Consider the following 21,398-nt stretch of genomic DNA (forward strand, 5'->3'; position numbering starts at 1 on the left):
GGAGTCATTAAAACCCATGTTTCAACCCCTCCACAAATTTCTTGTTAACAAACTATAGTTTTGGCAAGCGGTTAGGACATCTACTTTGTGCATGACACAAGTAATTTTTCCAACAATTGTTTACAGACAGATTATTTCACTTATAATTCACTGTATCACAATTCCAGTGGGTCAGAAGTTTACATACACTAAGTTGACTGTGCCTTTAAACAGCTTGGAAAATTCCAGAAAATGATGTCATGGCTTTAGAAGCTTCTGATAGGCTAATTGACATCATTTGAGTCAATTGGATGTATTTCAAGGCCTACCTTCAAACGCAGTGCCTCTTTGCTTGACATCATGGGAAAATCAAAAGAAATCAGCCAAGACCTCAGAAAAACAATTGTAGACCTCCACAAATCTGGTTCATCCTTGGGAGCAATTCCCAAACGCCTGAAGGTACCACGTTCATCTGTACAAACAATAGTTTGCAAGTATAAACACCATGGTACCACGCAGCCTTCATACCGCTCAGGAAGGAGACGCGTTCTGTCTCCTAGAGATTAACATACTTTGGTGCGAAAAGTGCAGATCAATCCCAGAACAACAGCAAAAGGACCTAGTGAAGATGCTGGAGGAAACAGGTACAAAATTATCTATATCCACAGTAAACCGAGTCCTATATCGACATAACCTGAAAGGCCGCTCAGCAAGGAAGAAGCCACTGCTCCAAAACCGCCATAAAAAAGCCAGACTACGGTTTGCAACTGCACATGGGGACAAAGATCAGAATTTTTTGAGAAATGTCCTCTGGTCTTATGAACAAAAATAGCACTGTTTGGCCATAATGACCATCGTTATGTTTGGAGGAAAAGGGGGGTACCTTGCAAGCCGAAGAACACCATCCCAACCGTGAAGCACAGGTGTGGCAGCATCATGCTGTGGCGGTGCTTTGCTGCAGGAGGGACTGGTGCACTTCACAAAATAGATGGCATCATGAGGAAGGAAAATGATGTGGATATATTGAAGCAACATCTCAAGACATCAGTCAGGAAGTTGAAGCTTGGTCGCAAATGGGTCTTCCAAATGGACAATGACCCCAAGCATACTTCCAGAGTTGTGTCAAAATGGCTTAAGGACAACAAAGTCAAGGTATTGGAGTGGCCATCACAAAGCCCTGACCTCAATCCTATAGAAAATGTGTGGGCAGAACTGAAAAGGCGTGTGCGAGCAAGGAGGCCTACAAACCTGACTCAGTTACACCAGCTCTGTCAGGAGGAATGGGCCAAAATTCACCCAACTTATTGTGGGAAGCTTGTGGAAGGCTACCCAAAACGTTTGACCCAAGTTAAACAATTTAAAGGCAATGCTATCAATTACTAATTGAGTGGATGTAAACTTCTGACCCACTGGGAATGTGATGTAAGAAATAAAAGCTGAAATAAATCTCTCTACTATTATTCTGACATTTCACAATCTTAAAATAAAGTGGTGATTCTAACTGACCTAAGACAGGGACATTTTACTAGGATTAAATGTCAGGAATTGTGAAAAACTGAGTTTAAATGTATTTGGCTAAGGTGTATGTAAACTTCCGACATCAACTGTACATAGCAGTAAACCTCACAAAATGAATAAAGCGATTTGTCTTGTTTATGCATACTTTATTCTGCCTCTCTTCTGGATATGTATTAGATGTTTATCTTAACAAATCAGTCAGCAGATTAAATTTAAGTGAGCCATTCATACGATGATGAAGAACGATGGGACATTTCTGCATCTCTACTGAGGATTTGAACTTGGTATTTGTATCTAACAGCATGAGGCTTCTCTGTGTAAAAGGCATGATTGCTCTGGACCTTATTGGTTCACTGGAGCTCCACTCTGGCTCCTCCATCTGCTCTCTGCCTGCCTCAGCAGCTGCACCCTCCCCTCGCTGTGTGTGTGTGCGTGCGCGTGCGTGAGTGGTCTATTTGCTTGTGTGTATGTTTTTGTGCATCTGTGAGTGAGTGTACATATGTGCCTCTGTGCACATCTACACATATCCATGTTTGGTCGGTTGTGTGTTACCTTCCTGGAACTGTTGCTATGCGAGGTGCAGCCACTTAGTCGTCAAGCAAGCCAAAGCTTTTTTTCTCCTCCACAGAGGAACCACTTTGGGGCTTTGGTGTGGCAGCTGTTTGGTTCTGGTCTTTTCTCCATAAACTCTAATCCCCCCCCCCATGCCCAGAGGACTGTTAGGCATAATAATCCACATACTGTCTGCATTTCCCCACACAATACTGTTTCAGATGACAGAACCTGTGCCTCTCCTCTGAGCCTCAGCCAAGTGTGCATATGTCTGTTGAATGGGATTAACCATTCATTTACATGGACCAGCCTCCACAATGGGTTTACCAAGTCTACCCACTCAGTGTGATAGGCCCCACAGTTTGCTTTTGTCTGGTATGTCAGGCGTAGCTTCCAAACACTTCTCTGCTTACAGCACACAGGTGTGTGTGTGTCCATGCATGTTTACGTGTGTGTGTGTGTGTGTGTGACTGTGAGTGATTGTGTGTATGTGTGTGAGAGTAGGTGTGAGTGATTGCATGTGTCTGTGTGACTGTCTCTGCGCGAGTGTGTGTGTGAGTGAGTGATTGTGATTGTGTGTGACTGTCTCTGCGCGCGCACACTGTGTGTGAGTGAGTGATTGTGTGTGCATGTTTGATTGTGTGTGCATGTCTGTGGCAACATGAGCAGAGGGATAAAATCTTAATTAAATCAAACAGAATAAACTTGTCCAATCAGTGTAATCAACTGACCCAGCGGGTCTTATCTAGTCCTGCCAACCCAACGGACTGATGCCGTACCATCTGTTAAAGTGTCTTGCAAAAGTATCATCCCCCTTGGTATTTTTCCTATTTTATTGCATTACAACCTGTAATTTAAATTGATGTTTATTTGGATTTCATGTAATGGACAAAATAGTCAAAATTGGTGAAGTGAAATGAAAAAAAGACCTTGTTTCAAAAAATTCTAAAAAATAAATAACGGAAAAGTGGTGCATGCATATGTATTCACCCCCTTTGCTATGAAGCCCCTAAATAAGATCTGGTGCAAAGGATTACCTTCAGAAGTCACATAATTAGTTAAATAAAGTCCACCTGTGTGCAATCTAAGTGTCACATGATCTGTCACATGATCTCAGTATATTACACCTGTTCTGAAAGGCCCCAGAGTCTGCAACACCACTAAGCAAGGGGCACCACCAAGCAAGCGGCACCATGAAGACTAAGGAGCTCTCCAAACAGGTCAGGGACAAAGTTGTGGAGAAGTACAGATCAGGGTTGGGTTATAAAAAAATATCAGAAACTTTGAATATCCCACGGAGCACCATTTAAATCCATTATTAACAAATGGAAAGAATATGGCGCCACAACAAACCTGCCTAGAAAGGGCCGCCAACTAAAACTCACGGACCAGGCAAGGAGGGCATTAATCAGAGAGGCAACAAAGAGACCAAAGATAACCCTAAAGGAGCTGCAAAGCTCCACAGCGGAGATTGGAGTATCTGTCCATAGGACCACTTTAAGCCGTACACTCCACAGAGCTGGGCTTTACAGATGAGTGGCCAGAAAAATGCCATTGCTTAAAGAAAAAAATAAGCAAACACGTTTGGTGTTCGCCAAAAGCCATGTCAGAGACTCCCCAAACATATGGAAGAAGGTACTCTGGTCAGATGAGACTAAAATTGAGCTTTTTGGCCATCAAGGGAAACGCTATGTCTGGCGCCAACCCAACACCTCTCATCACCCCGAGAACACCATCCCCACAGTGAAGCATGGTGGTGGCAGCATCATGCTGTGGGAATGTTTTTCATCGGCAGGGACTGGGAAACTGGTCAGAATTGAAGGAATGATGGATGGTGCTAAATACAGGGAAATTCTTGAGGGAAACCTGTTTCAGTCTTCCAGAGATTTGAGGCAGAAGACGGAGGTTCACCTTCCAGCAGGACAATGACCCTAAGCATATTGCTAAAGCAACACTCGGGTGGTTTAAGGGGAAACATTTTAAATGTCTTGGAATGCCCTAGTCAAAGCCCAGACCTCAATTCCAATCCAGATTGCTGTACACCAGCGGAACCCATCCAACTTGAAGAGCTGGAGCAGTTTTGCCTTGAAGAATGGCTAGATGTGCCAAGCTTATAGAGACATACCTCAAGAGACGTGCAGCTGTAATTGCTGCAAAAGGTGGCTCTACAAAGTATTGACTTGGGGGGGGGGGTGAATAGTTATGCACGCTCAAGTTTTTTTGGCATATTTCTTGTTTGTTTCACAAAAAAAAATATTTTGCATCTTCAAAGTGGTAGGCATGTTGTGTAAATCAAATGATACAAACCCCCCAAAAATTAATTCCAGGTTGTAAGACAACAAAATAGGAAAAATGCCAAGGGGGGTGAATACTTTCGCAAGCAGATCGACACACTCACTCATCACAGGAGAAATGGATTAGTGGCAATAAAGAGCTTCTCCTCCCTTAGATCGCCGGCTCACCATGTCAAACAGACCATATATTCCCCCTCGGTATGTTCATGAACCATTCAAAGTGCAATAAGCAATGCTTCACTGATTATCTTCCATACCTGCAACCTCTGCGTTCAAGATTACTGCATAATTGTCCTCTTAGTTAGTTACTTAGTTACTACTTAGTTACTTAATTACTTACTTACCTACTTACTTTGTTACTTACTCTGTGTTTCAGATACTGTAAGGTCAATGTTTTTGGCTGTGCCTCCACTGTCACATGCTCTAAGACTCTCAGGCAGACTGGGTAGTGTGTCTGTATGAGTATGTAATGTTTCTAATTCATGAGTCCTGTGTGCTCGTTGATGCTGTGCAGCCAGCCACACAAAGGAACAGTAGCAGTGACTGTATTCAAGGTTACCACCATATGCCACATGCAGGATTACCACATTACCACTGTTTTTCTCTCGAAGTTGCTTTAACCCACTAGGTGTTGACTCCTATCCTCTATCCTGTCCGGTAGGTGCTTCACTGCTGTGTCTCTGGCTCCAACCTGCACACCCAGCAGAGTCACTACCTCCTGAGCCTGTCTGACCTCTCCACTGACTATGACCCCTTCCTCACGCTGGGCCAGGTCAAGTGTTCTGAGCCCCCGCCCTCACACACCGCCACAGACTTTGGCAACCTTCTCACCGTGGCCGAGGGTAAGGAGACCTGAGACCTCACAACTGTCACCGCCCTCACTACTGTCACCAACACAGCAGGAGGCAGGATGGGCAGATGAGGTGCCACCCGTTTAATACCTGCTGTGTAGGAGATTGCTCTGGGCTGACAGAGAAATTAAAGGAGGGCTGTGTACGTTTGTGTGTTAGACAGTGTGTGTTTTGAGCATGTGTACGTGCGTGTGTTTGTGTGTTAGCGACAGTGTGTGTTTGAGCGTGTGTACGTGCGTGTGTTTGTGTGTTAGAGACAGTGTGTTTGAGCGTGTGTTTGAGCGTGTGTATGTTTGTGTGTTTGTGTGTTAACGACAGTGTGTGTTTGAGCGTGTGTACCTGCGTGTGTTTGTGTGTTAGAGACAGTGTGTGTTTGAGCGTGTGAATGTGTGTGTGTGTTAGACAGTGTGTGTTTGAGCGTGTGTACGTGCGTGTGTATGTGCATGCGTGTTTGCGTGAAAGAGCAATAGAATGCTTTTGAGTATCCTGTCATCCAAGGTGTGTGCCCAGCTGCCCCTGCTTGTTTTAGATATTACTCTTCCTCATCCAGACCACACTCTTCCTCTCCCAAACCACCTGGGAAATGGGCAGTGGGGGATCTACAGGGAGATGTAACCTTTTAATAGGTAGCCTTCCATTTGGAGGTAGCTACTCCATTAAATGTTAATGTTTTGACCTAATATTTACTAGACAAACACATGGAATGGAATGTTTAAAGAGGTAGGCATTAGTGCTCTGCCCCAGGGAGAGGACCCATTATCAAAGAGACATCTAAAAATGATTTTTATTAGTGACCTTGTGGTGCCATTAGGTAATGTATTAGAGTATTTCTTTACATCAGCCATTTCTTCTACTGATGTTTCAGAAGTCATTTTTTCTTTCAACCAAAAGAACATACCCATTGATGTAATGTTGGCTAAGCCCAGCTGAAATATCTAGCTTATGTCATTACTTTTCATACAGCCCTACAAAGTCTAAATAGAAACTACAGATGGCCTCAGCAGACCAACCAAAGAGCACTATGCATTTCCCTTTAGATCATATTGATTAAGTCTCATCAAAGGGCCTGTGTATCTCTAATGCATCCTCTCTAAAGAGCTTTCTCCACTTTGATGAGGGATGATGGTATTGATAGCACTGTCACAATGCAGAGCGCATCTACTTGTTTTTCCCCCATCGTTACATGATATCTCTTTCATTTTGGAGTAGTCCTGAGCATTTAAATAAATCTGATACATGGTGTAGCACTCTATTCACCGTCCTGTAAAGACGTGGTTCTCATTAGCACTTTGCCAGTCTTTTCTCTCCTCCCATTGTAGCAGACTCAATGGGTTTTTCAAAGTTGTCTCCCATGATTAGATGCTACCTACTTATTTATGGCAGATGTGTGTTGGCCATAACCATTGTGAGAAATGAAAAACGACCCTATTAGTTATTATGAAGGAAAAGCTAGCTTTTTGTGTGAAAAGGCGAGAGAATTGAGAACATGTCTACACATGGTAATTTGGTTAAAAAAGATGAAGCCCCAAGTTCGCGTTGAATTGCTAAATGAGTTTACTATAGTTTATTAGGATCCCCTTTAGCTGTTGCACATTAGCTGTTGCACAGTACGAAAAAAATTATGAAAATGTATGCACTCACTACTGTAAGTTGCTCTGGATAAGAGTGTCTGCTAAATGACTCCGATGTACATGTAAAATGCACATGCAGCAGCTACTCTTCCTGGGTTCCACACAAAACATTAAATACATGAGTACATACAACACATGACAGAATACATGTGCTGGGTCTTGACTTCACTGTGTGAAATACATGTAAACATGGGGGGACTTAAAAGGTTTATGAAATGGTTTGTCTCTCAGGATGTCTGTAGACCATCATATTCACTCCTGTTTATCCTGTTCTCCTCTTGCCTTCAGAGAAGAAAAGACGGAATATGGAGCTGATCCCTCTGACGGCGCGGATGATCATGACACACCTTGTGAACCACCTGGGCCACCATCCCCTCAGTGGTGGCCCCGCCCTCCTGCACAGCCTGGTCAGTGAGAACCACGACAACCCCTTTGTGGAGTCATCAGAGCTCTCCTCGGAGGTATTCAAGAGCCCCAACCTGCAGCTGTTTGTGTTCAACGACAGCACCCTGGTGTCCTACCTCCAGGTGCCTTCAGAGCCCTCTGGTCCAGGGGAACCATACGAGAACTCCTCCCAGGTACGGGTCATCGTCAGGGACATCTCTGGAAAGTACTCCTGGGACGGAGGGGTCCTCTACCGCACCCAGGAGGGAGTCAACAGCATGCATCAGGGGAGTGAAGACCCCTCCAACCACTCCACCACCAAGCCCACCTCACCAGGGACCTCAGAGCGCTCCAACCCTCCTGGCTGGGACTCCCAGTCAGGCTGTGATGAGGAGGAGAAGGAGGAGGAGGAGGAGGAGGAGAAGGTTGATGTCCTGGACCAGCTCCTGGAGGACCTGGGATACAGCAGCCCTGAGTGCCTGCCCCAGCCCCGGCTTAGGCTCAACCAGCCAGCCCCCTCTCCCTGTGGGATGAACCTGGAGCAGGAGGGGGCCATCATGGAGGCCATCCTCAGGCAGACGCAGCAGGAGGAGGAGCAGGTGAAGAGGTGGAATGCAGACGTGAACGTCAAGGCCACCGGCCAGAGAGAACCCGCTCACCAGGAGCCCAAAGCTCTCTTCTACTTCTGCAGACTGCTACTCAACGACTTGGGCATGAACTCATGGGACCGCAGGTACAGAGTAGAGAACAACAACACCTCATCCACAGTTGTAGACTAGTTAGAAGAATACCTCACGGAGAGCAAGAAAGTGGGAGAGAAAAAGAGGCTGGAAAGGCGTTATTCTGCTCTCCACAGGGAAACAACTGTAGATCAGTAATGGTTTCAGAGCTCAATTTAAACCTGTTTGCACCTGTTACTCTTCAGACCAAAAACCAAACGTAAAACATGAAACGTTCTTCTCCTACTTTCAATCTGTGTTTTACCATTCAAAAAATAGCAAGCACAGTCTTTGCACTGGTACAGTGTAAAGTGCCATCTGGATGCATTTGAAGTTCAATTTTGTTTATTCCTTTTCAGGAAAAGCTTTCATCTCCTGAAGAAGAACTCAAAGCTCTTGAGAGAACTGAAGAATTTGGATTCCAGGCAGTGGTATGTTCCTGTACACTAATTATTTAGGTCCTCTTCAGCACACACTGTATCCCTAGATAACATTGGCATGTACGATTTGCTTCTTGTTCGGCATTTTAAAAGGAACTTACTGAATTGTGAATCAGTGTTTAATCTCTAATCAAGACCTTTTGACCAAACCATCCTAGATTTCACCTGGGTATTCTAGCTAAGCCTGAAATATTGCAGCGTTCCATGTCCATCATTACTCTGAACCTAAGCCCACTAATGAAGATTCTCTTCCTCTAAATCAGTAAAGATCACACTCTCAAGGCGACACATATTAAAACAGCTCCACTCTGCCCTCCCCTCCTCTCCTTCTAATCTACACCATCTCGGGCTGATCACAGCTCGGCAGCACTCACACACAGCGATCAATAGGCACTTCACACTGCTAATGACTTGGGCTTATTAAAGAATGCCCCCAGGATTTTAGCAGACAAGGCAACCTGTTTGGAAGCATGCAAAATGCCCCCAATTTAACATTGCGCCATGCTCCACCATGACAACGGTGAAGCGCAGTGGTGGAACTATGTGTCTGCTCTTGTTTTGTTTGTCACATGACGGGGGGGGGGGGGCAGTAAACACAAACATACTATTGTACGTTAACTCTTAAGACACATGTTGTTTGCTCTAATATTAGACCATATTTGCTACAATTACTTTCTGGAATTTGCACATTATTGTGTGGAGGTGTACGTTTGGCAGCCTGGTCTCAGAGCAAAACATATGATGTTTTACTAAAATCCGTGGCACTCAGATTTAGTATGATATGTTACTTTACATTAGGTTACATTATTTGACCCGTTTAGAATGATATATTAAGTTTGATAGGACAGTAGGTTACTTAAGGCAAAAATGTGAATGTCTAGCAACCCAAAGGATGCATGTTCGGATCTCATCACAAACAACTTTAGCATTTTAGCTAATTAGCAACTTTGCAACTACTTACTACTTTTTCGCTACTTTGCAACTACTTAGAATGTTAGCTAACCCTTCCCCTAACCTTAACCCTTTAACCTAACTCCTAACCTTAATCCTAACCCTTAACCCTAACCTTGTAATTGTAATAGTATGTTACGAATTGTAATTCTTAACATACTATACGTCCTGCAATTCGTAGTATATTGAATGACTGCTATTACATTTGTAGGCCAATGTAATATAACCTAACGTAAAGTAATATTTCAAACTAAATGGAGTGCCACAGATTTGAGCCAAATATAATTAGTTTTACTCTGAGACAAGGTTATGTTTGGTGGTGTGTAGTTCACATTTCAGAGCACCCTCATCTTAACTGGGCTGAGTGTGGAGGTATGCACTGAGAACAGTGTAGCATCACTAAGTCCATTGTTCTAACGACAGGTCTGCTGTGCTGTGTGTTTGCCTTAACAGCAGGGAGACACACAAGATCGCTGTGTTCTACATCGGAGAGGGTCAGGAGGACAAGTGCTCCATCCTGTCCAACAGCGCAGGCAGCCAGGCCTACGAGGATTTAGTGTCTGGCCTGGGATGGGAGGTACACACACACACCCCTGCAGCAGGGTTTCCATTAGAAAAATGTGACTCCGGACATTTGACCGGCAGCATTTTAATTTACCGAACATTTGAGAAATGTACCAGACCCATATGCATTGGGTGCGTAACCTGATTAGGGCGTCCACCCATGGTGCTCAGAATGACAGAAATCATATTTAGATTATGGTCATTCATATTAACAGAACATGCAAGTCAAGGATGCAACGATGTGTGGTCCTTCTTACCGAATTATGATGCGCACTTTGAAGATGTTAGAATAACTGTCCACATGTACTTTTCCTTAGCCAACAAGATGAGTAACGAACAGCAAAATCACTAGCCTATGTCAATCTACTATCCCCCATAGTAGAAAAGTTGACCTATTCTATTGGTCAGCTTGTTGAGAAAGAAATAGCCTAATCCAAACAGACTCTGGTGCAGTTGTGGGATGATAGATCCCAAATTCACAGTAGGCCTAGGCAATTTTTTCTTATTTTTAAAGCAATGAGTCTGATGCAACAGATCAGAACGTTTAGCTTAAAATGTTGATAAACTTTTATTTCATCAGATTATAAGTGCAGCAATAATGCAATTAGTGGGAAAATACTGTTGTCAAAAGCGCACCACACATGCGAGCGGTTTCATGTAACAGAGATGAAAATAGCAATTTGAAATTTAGAAGGAGGGGAGATCTAATATGCAACAACTAGCATGGGTTGCTAATATGACTAGAGCTGTGTTCGAAAACTCATACTAACCGCACTACGTGTGATGGAAATTGAGTCTCTAGTATGCTTATTGGTCATAGTATGGATATAGTTAGTATGCCAAAAGTTCCCGGATGTTGTACTACATTCGCCAAAATACGAAGTGTACAAGCAGTGGACACTATTTCTGTGCTTTTAGGGCCCATAATGCAATTATTCCGAAAATGGGCGTGGTTTCACATCGTTTTCAGATTTGAAGAAAATGAAGGAAAATATGCAGCCAAAGTCCAAGAGAGCGGATACAATTGTATTGCTTTAACTAATGACAAATGTTAAGAAAATGTTGAGCAATGTAATAAATTAATCACTTTTCAAATAAATTACCTTCACGTGATGTTGGCTGACAATTTGTTAGCTACGCTATCCTTACGAACCACATAGCATATCATTACACCAGTATGTAAGTTAGCTACCACATGTTAGTTGGCTACTAATACATCAAACTTGCCAGTATATTACTTTTACATTTTAGTCATTTAGCAGACGCTGTTATCCAGAGCGACTTACAGTTAGTGAGTGCATAAATTTTTCATACTGGCCCCCCGTGGGAATCGAACCCACAACCCTGGCGTTGCAAACGCCATGCTCTACCAACTGAGCTACACGGGCCTAATTATATGCTATCTAACTAACTACCCAACGTTTATAGACTTGATTATTCCCGTCATTCTTAGCATAGCTAAGCGGTATAGTCATTGTGCGTTTTCAATGGACATTCGGGTGCTTTCGTAAATTCGCTATGGCTATGTACTCGGATTTCAGAGCACTCTCGTCTGAGTGTACCAGAGTGCAGAATAACTGATGAATTTACGAACGCTCAACTCCCGTTGAATATGCCTGGTGTCAGTAAACGTCGGCAAAAAGCGTAATTAAATTGTTGCCAGCAGCACAGTTAGTCACCAACGCTCTGGATAACATGAAAACTGCCTAACCAGCTCTGCTAGGGCGAGAAAAATGGTCGGAGTGAGTTGTTCTCTCATTTGTGTCTGGAAGTAGCTAGCAAGCTAGCCAACATTAGCCAGTTAGCTTTGGTGCTTGACTCCCATTGTAAGGTCAGAACACTCAAATCAACCCTACTTGAACGCTCCGAGAGCGAAACGCTCTGAATTTACAAACGGACAATCTGACAGCGCTCTGAATTTACGAACGTCCAGAGCGCACTCTGGCACTCCAGATTGAATTTAAGATCACACCTGAAGTCGTAAAATGTCTAGCTAGTAATATGTTATGCTATCAAGAGGTTGTATAGCAACAGCATCAACTTCCGGTAGACAGGCGAAGCGCTAGTACGCTCAACTGAAAAGATACCGTTAGTTTACAGTATACTAAAATTAACTTATAGTATGTAGTATATACTCATTAAGTATGTAGTATACAGTATGTTAGTATGGGTATTCGAACACAGTTTAGGATTGTGCCTTTGGTTATTGGACAATGAAAGAAAGTTGATATAAAATAATTGCCTCCACGGATATAGTCTGATTTTGGCTAGGCTAATTTGAAGCAAGGTAAGACATGCCTCATATGTAGTAAAATGTTCAGGTTTCAAACAATTAAGTATATGTTTTCAAAATGCATACTGCCTCCAGCTCATTGCAAAGTGGTGTGTGACGCGCTGATGAAGCCTGCCTTTCGTTGCCTATGCATTTGCTATTTGAGATGTCTGAAAGTTTTTCTGCTCTAAGGCTCTGTAGCTGTATGCTGTACACGTGCGATAAATAAGATACATAACAAGTATACTGTACACACAATCCAAATTAATTCCACCAAATAATGCAAATTAACCTAGATAAGCATGACCAGTCAAATGTATTTACATCGACTGATATTTCCATCAATGAATAGGCTAAAAAGCATTATTTCACAATGGGATTTTTTCTTCTTCTCCCAGACAATTGGCCAGTGGCAATTTTATTTATCGGCTTTTCAATTTTTTTATCAGCCAAAAGCCGGCTATTACCGGCTAGCGGAAACCCTGCCCTGCAGTATCTCGTCTCGCTTCCTGACACACGCACAATGACATCACACTCTCCTAACCATGTTGTGTCCCTCAGGTGGATCTAGCCACACACTGTGGCTTCATGGGAGGGCTTCAGAGGAACGGCAGCACAGGACACACTGCACCCTACTATGCTACCTCCACAGTGGAAGTCATCTTCCATGTGTCAACACGCATGCTGTCCAACTCTGACGACTGCCTCACCAAAAAGGTACTTGCTAATATTACTCCCTCCAGATCAAAGAAGTGAAAGTCGGAAAAGCATGCATAAGGGAAGACGGTCAACAACCAAAACTTGTTTGTTGGTTTGCCATTGACTGAAAAGGCTCCTTAGCCTACACTGTGTTGATACCTGCCACTACACTAATAATGTAGCAAGGTCCAAGTTCCTTCAAACAACTTAATGTTTGTCTTTTTATATGAGACAGACAGAAATGCATACAGGTCATTCCATGAAATAAGTGCCTTTTGCTTTGCGTCCTTTTGATATTTTAAATTGAAATTGTGCACATGTATAGAATTTTAAAAGCCTGTTACATTAAATTATAATAATATATGGATGTTTACAGGCTTTGGTTTTTCCATTTATATTTAGAGGTTGGACGTTAGCGCGTCACCGATTGGTGTCAGTATGTGTTATACCTGTGCCACCTCGTTAGTCATAAGATGTTTCACCTGTGCGGCTGGCCCAGTACTCCAGTTGTCTTGAGAGATGTGGAGGGTCAACACCTTTAGTTGGCTCTCCCTCTTTGCTTCCTGTCTTTAAGTTTGGTGTGGGTTTTATTTTTGTTTGCCTCTTCTTGGGCAAATTTAGTGGGCGCTCATGTTGGGTGTCTTTTAGGGCCCAGTTGTTGTTGCTAGTCAACTTTCAATGGACACCCCCATGAGTGTCTTTCAGAACCCCTCATAGAACCCCACCTGTTTTGTTTTGGTTGTCAGTGACTCATTGTTAGTTCCCCCTTCTGTTTGAGCGACAATTTCTGGTTTCTTACTGGGGAACGTAACACTGGACCACATGGAAAATTAAATAAATATGATTTTTTTAAATGAATAAAGACTTGCTCAAATTCAGCATTGACATGTCCCTCTGTGCATCCTCTGTGACTCTAGGGAGGATTTTAACCCACTTAACCCCAACATTTCTCCAAGTTTTCAACATCATTGTAAAGCCATAGTTATTTTGTTGCTTTGACAGAGTCATTTCTGAAGATTATTATATTTTATTTTATTAGTGATTCATTTTAAGGTAAAAAAATTAATAAACCTGTCCCACATTAATGGTCAACACTTACGTGAACTGAACTTTCATTTTAAAATGGTGAAACTATTCATTTTTAAAGGATCAATCTGCAGTTGCTTCATCCATTTTTGGACTTCTAAATTAATTAAATGTACCCATTGATTCTTGAATAATATAACTTATAAATGCCACATGAGCTTAATCAACTGTCGTACCCCATCAGAACCGAAAATATAAGCTTCTTTTACTTGTAAACAAGGTAAATGTAAACAAACAAATAGCCTATAAAACATGATTAAAACTATAATTTTGATATCATACAAATGTATGAAAAAATAAAATAAAATAAGGATTCAGACCCTTTGCTAAGAGACTCAAAATTGAGCTCAGAAGCATCCTGTTTCCATTGATCATCCTTGATGTTTCTACAACTTGATTGAAGTCCATCTGTGGTAAATCCAATTGATTGGACATGATTTGGAAAGGCACACACCTGTCTATATAAGGTCCCACAGTTGAAAGTGCATGTCAGAGCAAAAACCAAGCCATGAGGTTGAAGGAATTGTCCGTAGAGCTCCGAGACGACAGGATTATGTCGAGGCACACATCTGGGGAAGGGTACCAAAAAATGTCTGCAGCATTGAAGGTCCCCAAGAACACAGTGGCCTCCATCATTCTTAAATGGAAGAAGTTTGGAACCACCAAGACTCTTCCTAGAGCTGGCCGCCTGGCCAAACTGAGCAATCGGGGGAGAAGGACCTTGGTCAGGGAGGTGACCAAGAATCCAATGGTCACTCTGACAGAGCTCTAGAGTTCCTCTGTGGAGATGGGAGAACCTTCCAGAAGGACAACCATCTCTGCAGCACTCCACCAATCAGGCATTTATGGTAGAGTGGCCAGACGGAAGACACTCCTCAGTAAAATACATGACAGCCCTCTTGGAGTATGCCAAAAGGCACGTAAAGACTCTCAGACCATGAGAAACAAGATTCTCTGGTCTGATGAAACCAAGATTGAACTCTTTGGCCTGAATGCCAAGTGTCACGTCTGGAGGAAACCTGGCACCATCCCTACGGTGAAGCATGGTGGTGGCGTTTTTCAGCGATAGGGACTGGGAGGCTAGTCAGGATCGAGGCAAAGATGAACGGAGCAAAGTACAGAGAGAACCTTGATGAAAACCTGCTCCAGAGCGCTCAGGATCTCAGACTGGTGTGAAGGTTCACCTTAAGCACACAGCCAAAACAACGTAGGAATGGCTTTGGGACAAGTCTCTGGATGTCCGTGGCCCAGCCAGTGCCCGGATTGAACCTGATCTAACATCTCTGGAGAGACCTGAAAATAGCTGTGCAGCAACGCTCCCCATACAACCTGACAGAGCTTGAGAGGATCTGTAGAGAAGAATGGGAGAAACTCCCCAAATACAGGTGTGCCAAGCTTGAAGTGTCATACCCAAGAAGACTCGAGGCTGTAATCACTGCCAAAGGTGCTTTAGCAAAGTACTGAGTAAAGGGTCTGAATACTTACACTACCGTTCAAAAGATTAGGGTCACTTAGAAATGTCCTTGTTTTCGAAAGAAAAGCAATTTTTTTGGCCATTTAAATAACATCAAATTGATCAGAAATACAGTGTAGACATTGTTAAGTTGCTCTGGATAAGAGTGTCTGCTAAATGACTTAAATGTAAATGGCTATTGTAGCTAGAAACGGCTGATTTGTTAAATGGAATATCTACATAGACGTACAGAGACCCATTATCAGCAATCATCAGTCCTGTGTTCCAATGGCACGTTGTGTTTGCTAATCCAAGTTTATCATTTTAAAAGGCTAATTGATCATTAGAAAACCCTTTTGCAATTATGTTAGCGCAGCTGAAAACTGTTGTGCTGATTTAAAGAAGCAATAAAACTGGCCTTCTTGAGACTAGTTGAGTATCTGGAGCATCAGCAATTGTGGGTTCGATTACAGGCTCAAAATGGCCAGAAACAAATCACTTTCTTTTGAAACTCATCAGTCTATTCTTGTTCTGAGAAATGAAGGCTATTCCAGGCGAGAAATTGCCAAGAAACTGAAGATCTCGTACAACACTGTGTACTACGCCCTTCACAGAAAAGCGCAAACTGGCTCTAACCAGAATAGAAAGAGGAGTGGGAGGCCCCGGTCCACAACTGAGCAAGAGGACAAATACATTAGTGTCTAGTTTGAGAATCAGACGCCTCACAGGTCCTCAACTGGCAGCTTCATTAAATAGTACCCGCAAAACACCAGTCTCAACGACAACAGGGAAGAGGCGACTCCGGGATGCTGACCTAGGCAGAGTTGCAAAGAAAAAGCCATATCTCAGACTGGCCAATAAAAATTAAATATTAAAATGGGCAAAAGAACACCGACACTGGACAGAGAAAGATTGGAAAAAAGTGTTATGGACAGACAAATCGAAGTTTGAGGTGTTCGGATCACAAAGAAGAACATTTGTGAGACGCAGACCAAATGAAAAGATGCTGGAGGAGTGCTTGATGCCATCTGTCAAGCATGGTGGAGGCAATGTGATGGTCTGGGGGTGCTTTGGTGGTGGTAAAGTGGGAGATTTGTACAGGGTAAAAGGGATCTTGAAGAAGGAAGGCTATCACTCCATTTTGCAACACCATGCCATACCCTGTGGACGGCGCTTGATTGGAGCCAATTTCCTCCTACAACAGGACAATGACCCAAAGCACAGCTCCAAACTATGCAATAACTATTTAGGGAAGAAGCAGTCATCTGGTATTCTGTCTATAATGGAGTGGCCAGCACAGTCACCGGATCTCAACCCTATTGAGCTGTTGTGGAAGCAGCTTGACCGTATGGTACGTAAGATGTGCCCATCAAGCCAATCCAACTTGTGGGAGGTGCTTCAGGAAGCATGGGGTGAAATCTCTTCAGATTACCTCAACAAATTGACAACTAGAATGCAGAGGATTCTTTCACGAAAGCAAAGTTTGAAGGACACAATTATTATTTCTATTAAAAATCATTATTTCTAACCTTGTCAATGACTACACTTCCTATGCATTTTGCTATGTTTCTTATTCAAACTCATTTCATGTATGTTTTCATGGAAAACAAGGACATTTCTAAGTGACCCCAAACTTTTGAACGGTAGTGTATGTAAATGTGATATTTCAGTTTTTTATTTGTAATACATTATCAACATTTTCTAAAAAACAGTTTTTGCTTTGTCATAATGGGGTATTGTGTGTAGATTAATGAGGGGGGAAAAACAATGTAATCAATTTTAGAATAAGGCTGTAACGTAACAAAATGTGGAAAAAGTCAAGGGGTCTGAATACTTTCCGAAGGCACTGTATGTGTGCGGTCTTGGCTCTTCACTCTGTGCTAGGCTGAGATCAGGTGGTGTGACTCCTGGGTTCTGGCATTGATTAGTAAACCCTGGGCAGGCCTGAGGAGTAGAGAGAGGAGCAGGCGTGTGAGAAGGGGCATGTGTGGCTACGGTAATGACTGTGATTCCTGGACCTGTTCCCCCCTCCTGCCCCCCTCCCTGGGTGCTGTGACTGGGGCCCAGATTCAGCCATTAGCTGACCCTGGCAGGGCAGGGGCCAGGCGGATGCCGGCAGGACCTTTTTATCCCATTCCGGCCGTGACGACGGGAGCGATCGATGGGCGCTTCAGCTGTTTCCCTGGCTGTAGCACACCAGCAGCAGTTAGCATGGAGAAATGAGCCGCGAGGCCCCTGCCCGAGCAGCCAATCTTCTCATACGGTGTCCCATGAAGATAGGAAATTAATCAGGTCCTCCTCATATACCACCCCCACACCACCATCAACACATCCCTCCCCCCCTCGCCCCCAAAAAAACAGTCCTGCACCGACCCCATACTGAACCTGTGCTCAGTGGCTGCAGAAATTAGTTAGCCTGCGCAAGATTCGATTTTGGCTAGCTGGTGTGAGGCGCTGGTGTGTGCCGTTGGCCCGCTTCGATTCATTTGACTGGGAGCCCTTGTAATTGCACTCCTCTCCTCCCAGAACCCCGCGCTAGCCACAGGCGATACAGAAATTGGCAGCTCGGCGGCGGGTGTGGAGGCTTACGGGGGCGGGAGGGAGGGGGTTGAGAAATTGGGATGAAAAAGAGGCTTTATCGGCTTAACTGTGCTGCTTCTCTGCTGTTTTTATAAGGGACTGTACTGCTGAGTGGCCTGTTTTGCTGTTTTTATAAGGGACTGTACTGCTGAGAGGCCTGCTCTGATGTTTTTCTAAGCGACTGTACTGCTGAGAGGCCTGCTCTGCTGTTTTTATAAGCGACTGTACTGCTGAGAGGCCTGCTCTGCTGTTTTTATAATGGACTGTACTGCTGAGAGGCCTGCTCTGCTGTTTTTATAAGCGACTGTACTGCTGAGAGGCCTGCTCTGCTGTTTTTGTAAGGGACTGTACTGCTGAGAGGCCTGCTCTGCTGTTTTTGTAAGGGACTGTACTGCTGAGAGGCCTGCTCTGCTGTTTTTATAAGGGACTGTACTGCTGAGAGGCCTGCTCTGCTGTTTTTATAAGGGACTGTACTGCTGAGAGGCCTGCTCTGCTGTTTTTATAAGGGACTGTACTGCTGAGAGGCCTGCTCTGCTGTGTGTTAGTGGGATGAGACCCATGGGCCTGGTGGGAGGACACTAAGGTAGGGCTGGGCGATATGGCATAGAAATCATATCTAGATTTATTTCAAATTTATAGGCGATTCATAATATATATTTCATTTTTTAAAAATGTTTTCTCTAAATAAGCATTAATCTAATGAATTCAGGGTTTGTGAAATTATACCTAGGCTAAATATAAACCTTCCACAACCATAAGACCCACTTATAATTTAATTATTTTATCAAAATAGTGTAACATGCTTTTTTGCAATAATCACTGATCTGTCTTTTAAGTCTGTCTATGAAAAAGCCCTTTTTGTAAAAAAAAAAATATCAGAGCCATGCATAATGCACATTCACTGATAATGACTAACTTATTGTAGCAGGCATAGAAAATTAACACAGATCTCATAAACAATCTCTCAAGCACAAGGCCACGTGCTAATGAGTACCCAGCTAATCTTTTTTTTTTCAAGTTTAGCTAACTTGGATCTATTTGCTAGCTGACTAGGTTGAACAGTTGAATTGTTATGAACACACCCTTCTGTCTGTCTCCAACTGTTTGAACAGCATGCTAGCCTGTCCACTTTGTTCAAATGTTGAAATCAAGTAGCCTACCTTATTTATCAGAATGAGAATGAGTTGCCAATTCCTTATAGAATTGTGTTTTATGCTGATTGCACATTCATAAAACACAGACTAGACAGCTACTATAACAGTCTTTGGCTAAAATGCTGCTATCGGTACGTGGTACCGCTATGCCGCGTACGACAAACTGAGCATTAATTTTCCAGAATCAATGTGCAATTTGAAGAGTTGAGACATAAAAAGGGTATCATTAGAAAGGTTAACTTCTCTCTCCTCTATTCAAATAATGTTTCGGTGTCCATATGACCGATTCTGTTGGACCAAACCTCAAATGTACACTGAACAACCACAGACCACCTGTAACCATACCAGCCCAGGACTCTCCACATCCAGCTTCTTCACTTGCGGGGGGGGCTGATTGAGTATTTCTGTCTGTAATAAAGCCCTGATTGGCTGGGCCTGGCTCCCTAGTGGGTGGGCCTATGCCCTCCAAGGCCCATCCATGGCTGCACCCCTGCCCAGTCATGTGAAATCCATAAATTAGGTCCTAATGAATTTATTTCAATTGACTGATTTCCTTATATCTTTGAAATTGTTGCATGTTGCGTTTATATTTTTGTTCAGTATAAATAGCGAGTTGAAACCGCTTGTCAGAGAGGAAGAAGTGATCTCTCATCTTTGTTGTAGACAGTGGCAGGGGGAGGGGCTTGGTATGTGTGTGTAAACAGAGCGGCTGAGCTGAAGCGAGAGGAGTCACTCTCGCCCAAATCTGTCCAAAATAAGCCCAATGCGTTTCTATGGGCTGATTTTGGACCTAAAGTTGTCGCCTGCCTTCCCGCCTTTGGGGCAACGACTCCCATTGTTGGGGTGGAGATATGAGCATCTTGTCATTACAGTGACAAGATGCTCAATTATAAACTGATCATGTCTTTGTCAGTGGGCAAACGTACAAAATCAGCAGGGGATCAAATCCTTTTTTCCCTCACTGTATATACAGATCTCTAGTGTAAATGGGAAGGCGCACACAGCACGGAGTGTAGGAGACCAGACCAAAAAGTTAACGTGAGAACAAGCGTACATAAACGCTCATCATCATAATAATAATTAGAATTTCATTATTGCATTTATAATATTGCGCAAAAACCTAAATTCGAATTAATCTGACTAATTGGACAAGGGCCTTTGACTGAGGCCACATACAGGAGCGCTTCTAGTGCCACATATAGCTACAGTACTGTGTAGTAGGGACAGGGATGTGATTCTTCCCCTGATTTAATCAGAAATTCCTGCTTTTCTGACATCCTCATCTATTCATATATCATTGAAATCGACCTTCCCACAAACCAATATCCTCCTTTACCGTGATGGTCCATATTGTCCTGACTCCTAATTTCGCCATGTCCCCACTCTCCAAGGGTGTCTCAGGGAGAATTGGTATATGCAAAAAAACACATTTCCAAATCACACCTGCGTATAGTACATACTTGTACATGTATGAAATAGGACAAATATATGCACCCACCAAATATTTGTGTTGTTATTATTAATCACATTCCCTGGTCTTGGAGAGCTTGCTGCAGGAGAACACAAATATACATTAGCATTTACCCAGACAGTCCTGCCTCTTTTTTCAACTCATTCTATGTAATATTTCTAATGTTCATTAACATCCCTAGGATTTTTGTGGGCAACCTGGACATGCATAATCAACATTCTTGGTTAATTTGTCCCTGTCTGTCTGGTCTGACCTGCACTTGTACAGATGGGATGAACCAGTGAGCACAACGTTCAATCAGCGGGTTGTGGATTTGTTTAACATTAAATCATTACCATATTTAAGGGGTTATAATAGAATGTGCTAATTGCATTTTTTGGGTGGCGAGGGCATGTTTTCTTAATGGCTCATTAGACCCAAGTACATTAGCACATGTTTTCATCCTCTCTCAGTGAGTCAGTCAGTGAGGAGGCATAGTCTTAGCAGTCATGATGCCACATGATCAGGGACAGGAGTTATTCCTAACCTCTTCACCTGACCAGGAAATACTCTGGGCCCTAACTAGGCCCAGTCTATCCTGGTCAGGTCATGTGGTCAGGGAAAAACTCTGCCCCATGAATGATGGGTAAAGACCAGTGAGTTTTGTCAGCCACAATACATTTTAAATTTTTACATTTAAGTCATTTAGCAGACGCTCTTATCCAGAGCGACTTACAAATTGGTGCATTCAACTTAGGATAGCCAGTGGGACAACCACCCTTTTTTCTTTTTTTTATGGGGGGGTAGAAGGGTTACTGTTA

At 43.2% G+C, this 21,398-nt stretch overlaps 1 protein-coding gene across 4 annotated transcripts in view; it reads left to right on the plus strand.

Annotated features, from left to right (window-relative positions):
- The window catches only part of LOC311145863 (ral GTPase-activating protein subunit alpha-2-like), a 174,127-nt gene that overhangs the window by 93,573 nt on the left and 59,156 nt on the right, over positions 1-21,398 (plus strand). For all 4 annotated transcript variants that reach the window (XM_084182207.1, XM_084182209.1, XM_084182208.1 and 1 more), the window contains exons 32-36: positions 5,005-5,185; positions 7,114-7,942; positions 8,288-8,359; positions 9,773-9,896; positions 12,717-12,872. In XM_084182207.1, the coding sequence (XP_084038333.1) occupies positions 5,005-5,185; positions 7,114-7,942; positions 8,288-8,359; positions 9,773-9,896; positions 12,717-12,872 (1,362 nt within the window). The remainder of the gene's footprint in view (positions 1-5,004; positions 5,186-7,113; positions 7,943-8,287; positions 8,360-9,772; positions 9,897-12,716; positions 12,873-21,398) is intronic.

Source organism: Coregonus lavaretus, assembly GCF_964263955.1.
Source record: "Coregonus lavaretus genome assembly, chromosome: 18".
NCBI lineage: Eukaryota > Metazoa > Chordata > Actinopteri > Salmoniformes > Salmonidae > Coregonus > Coregonus lavaretus.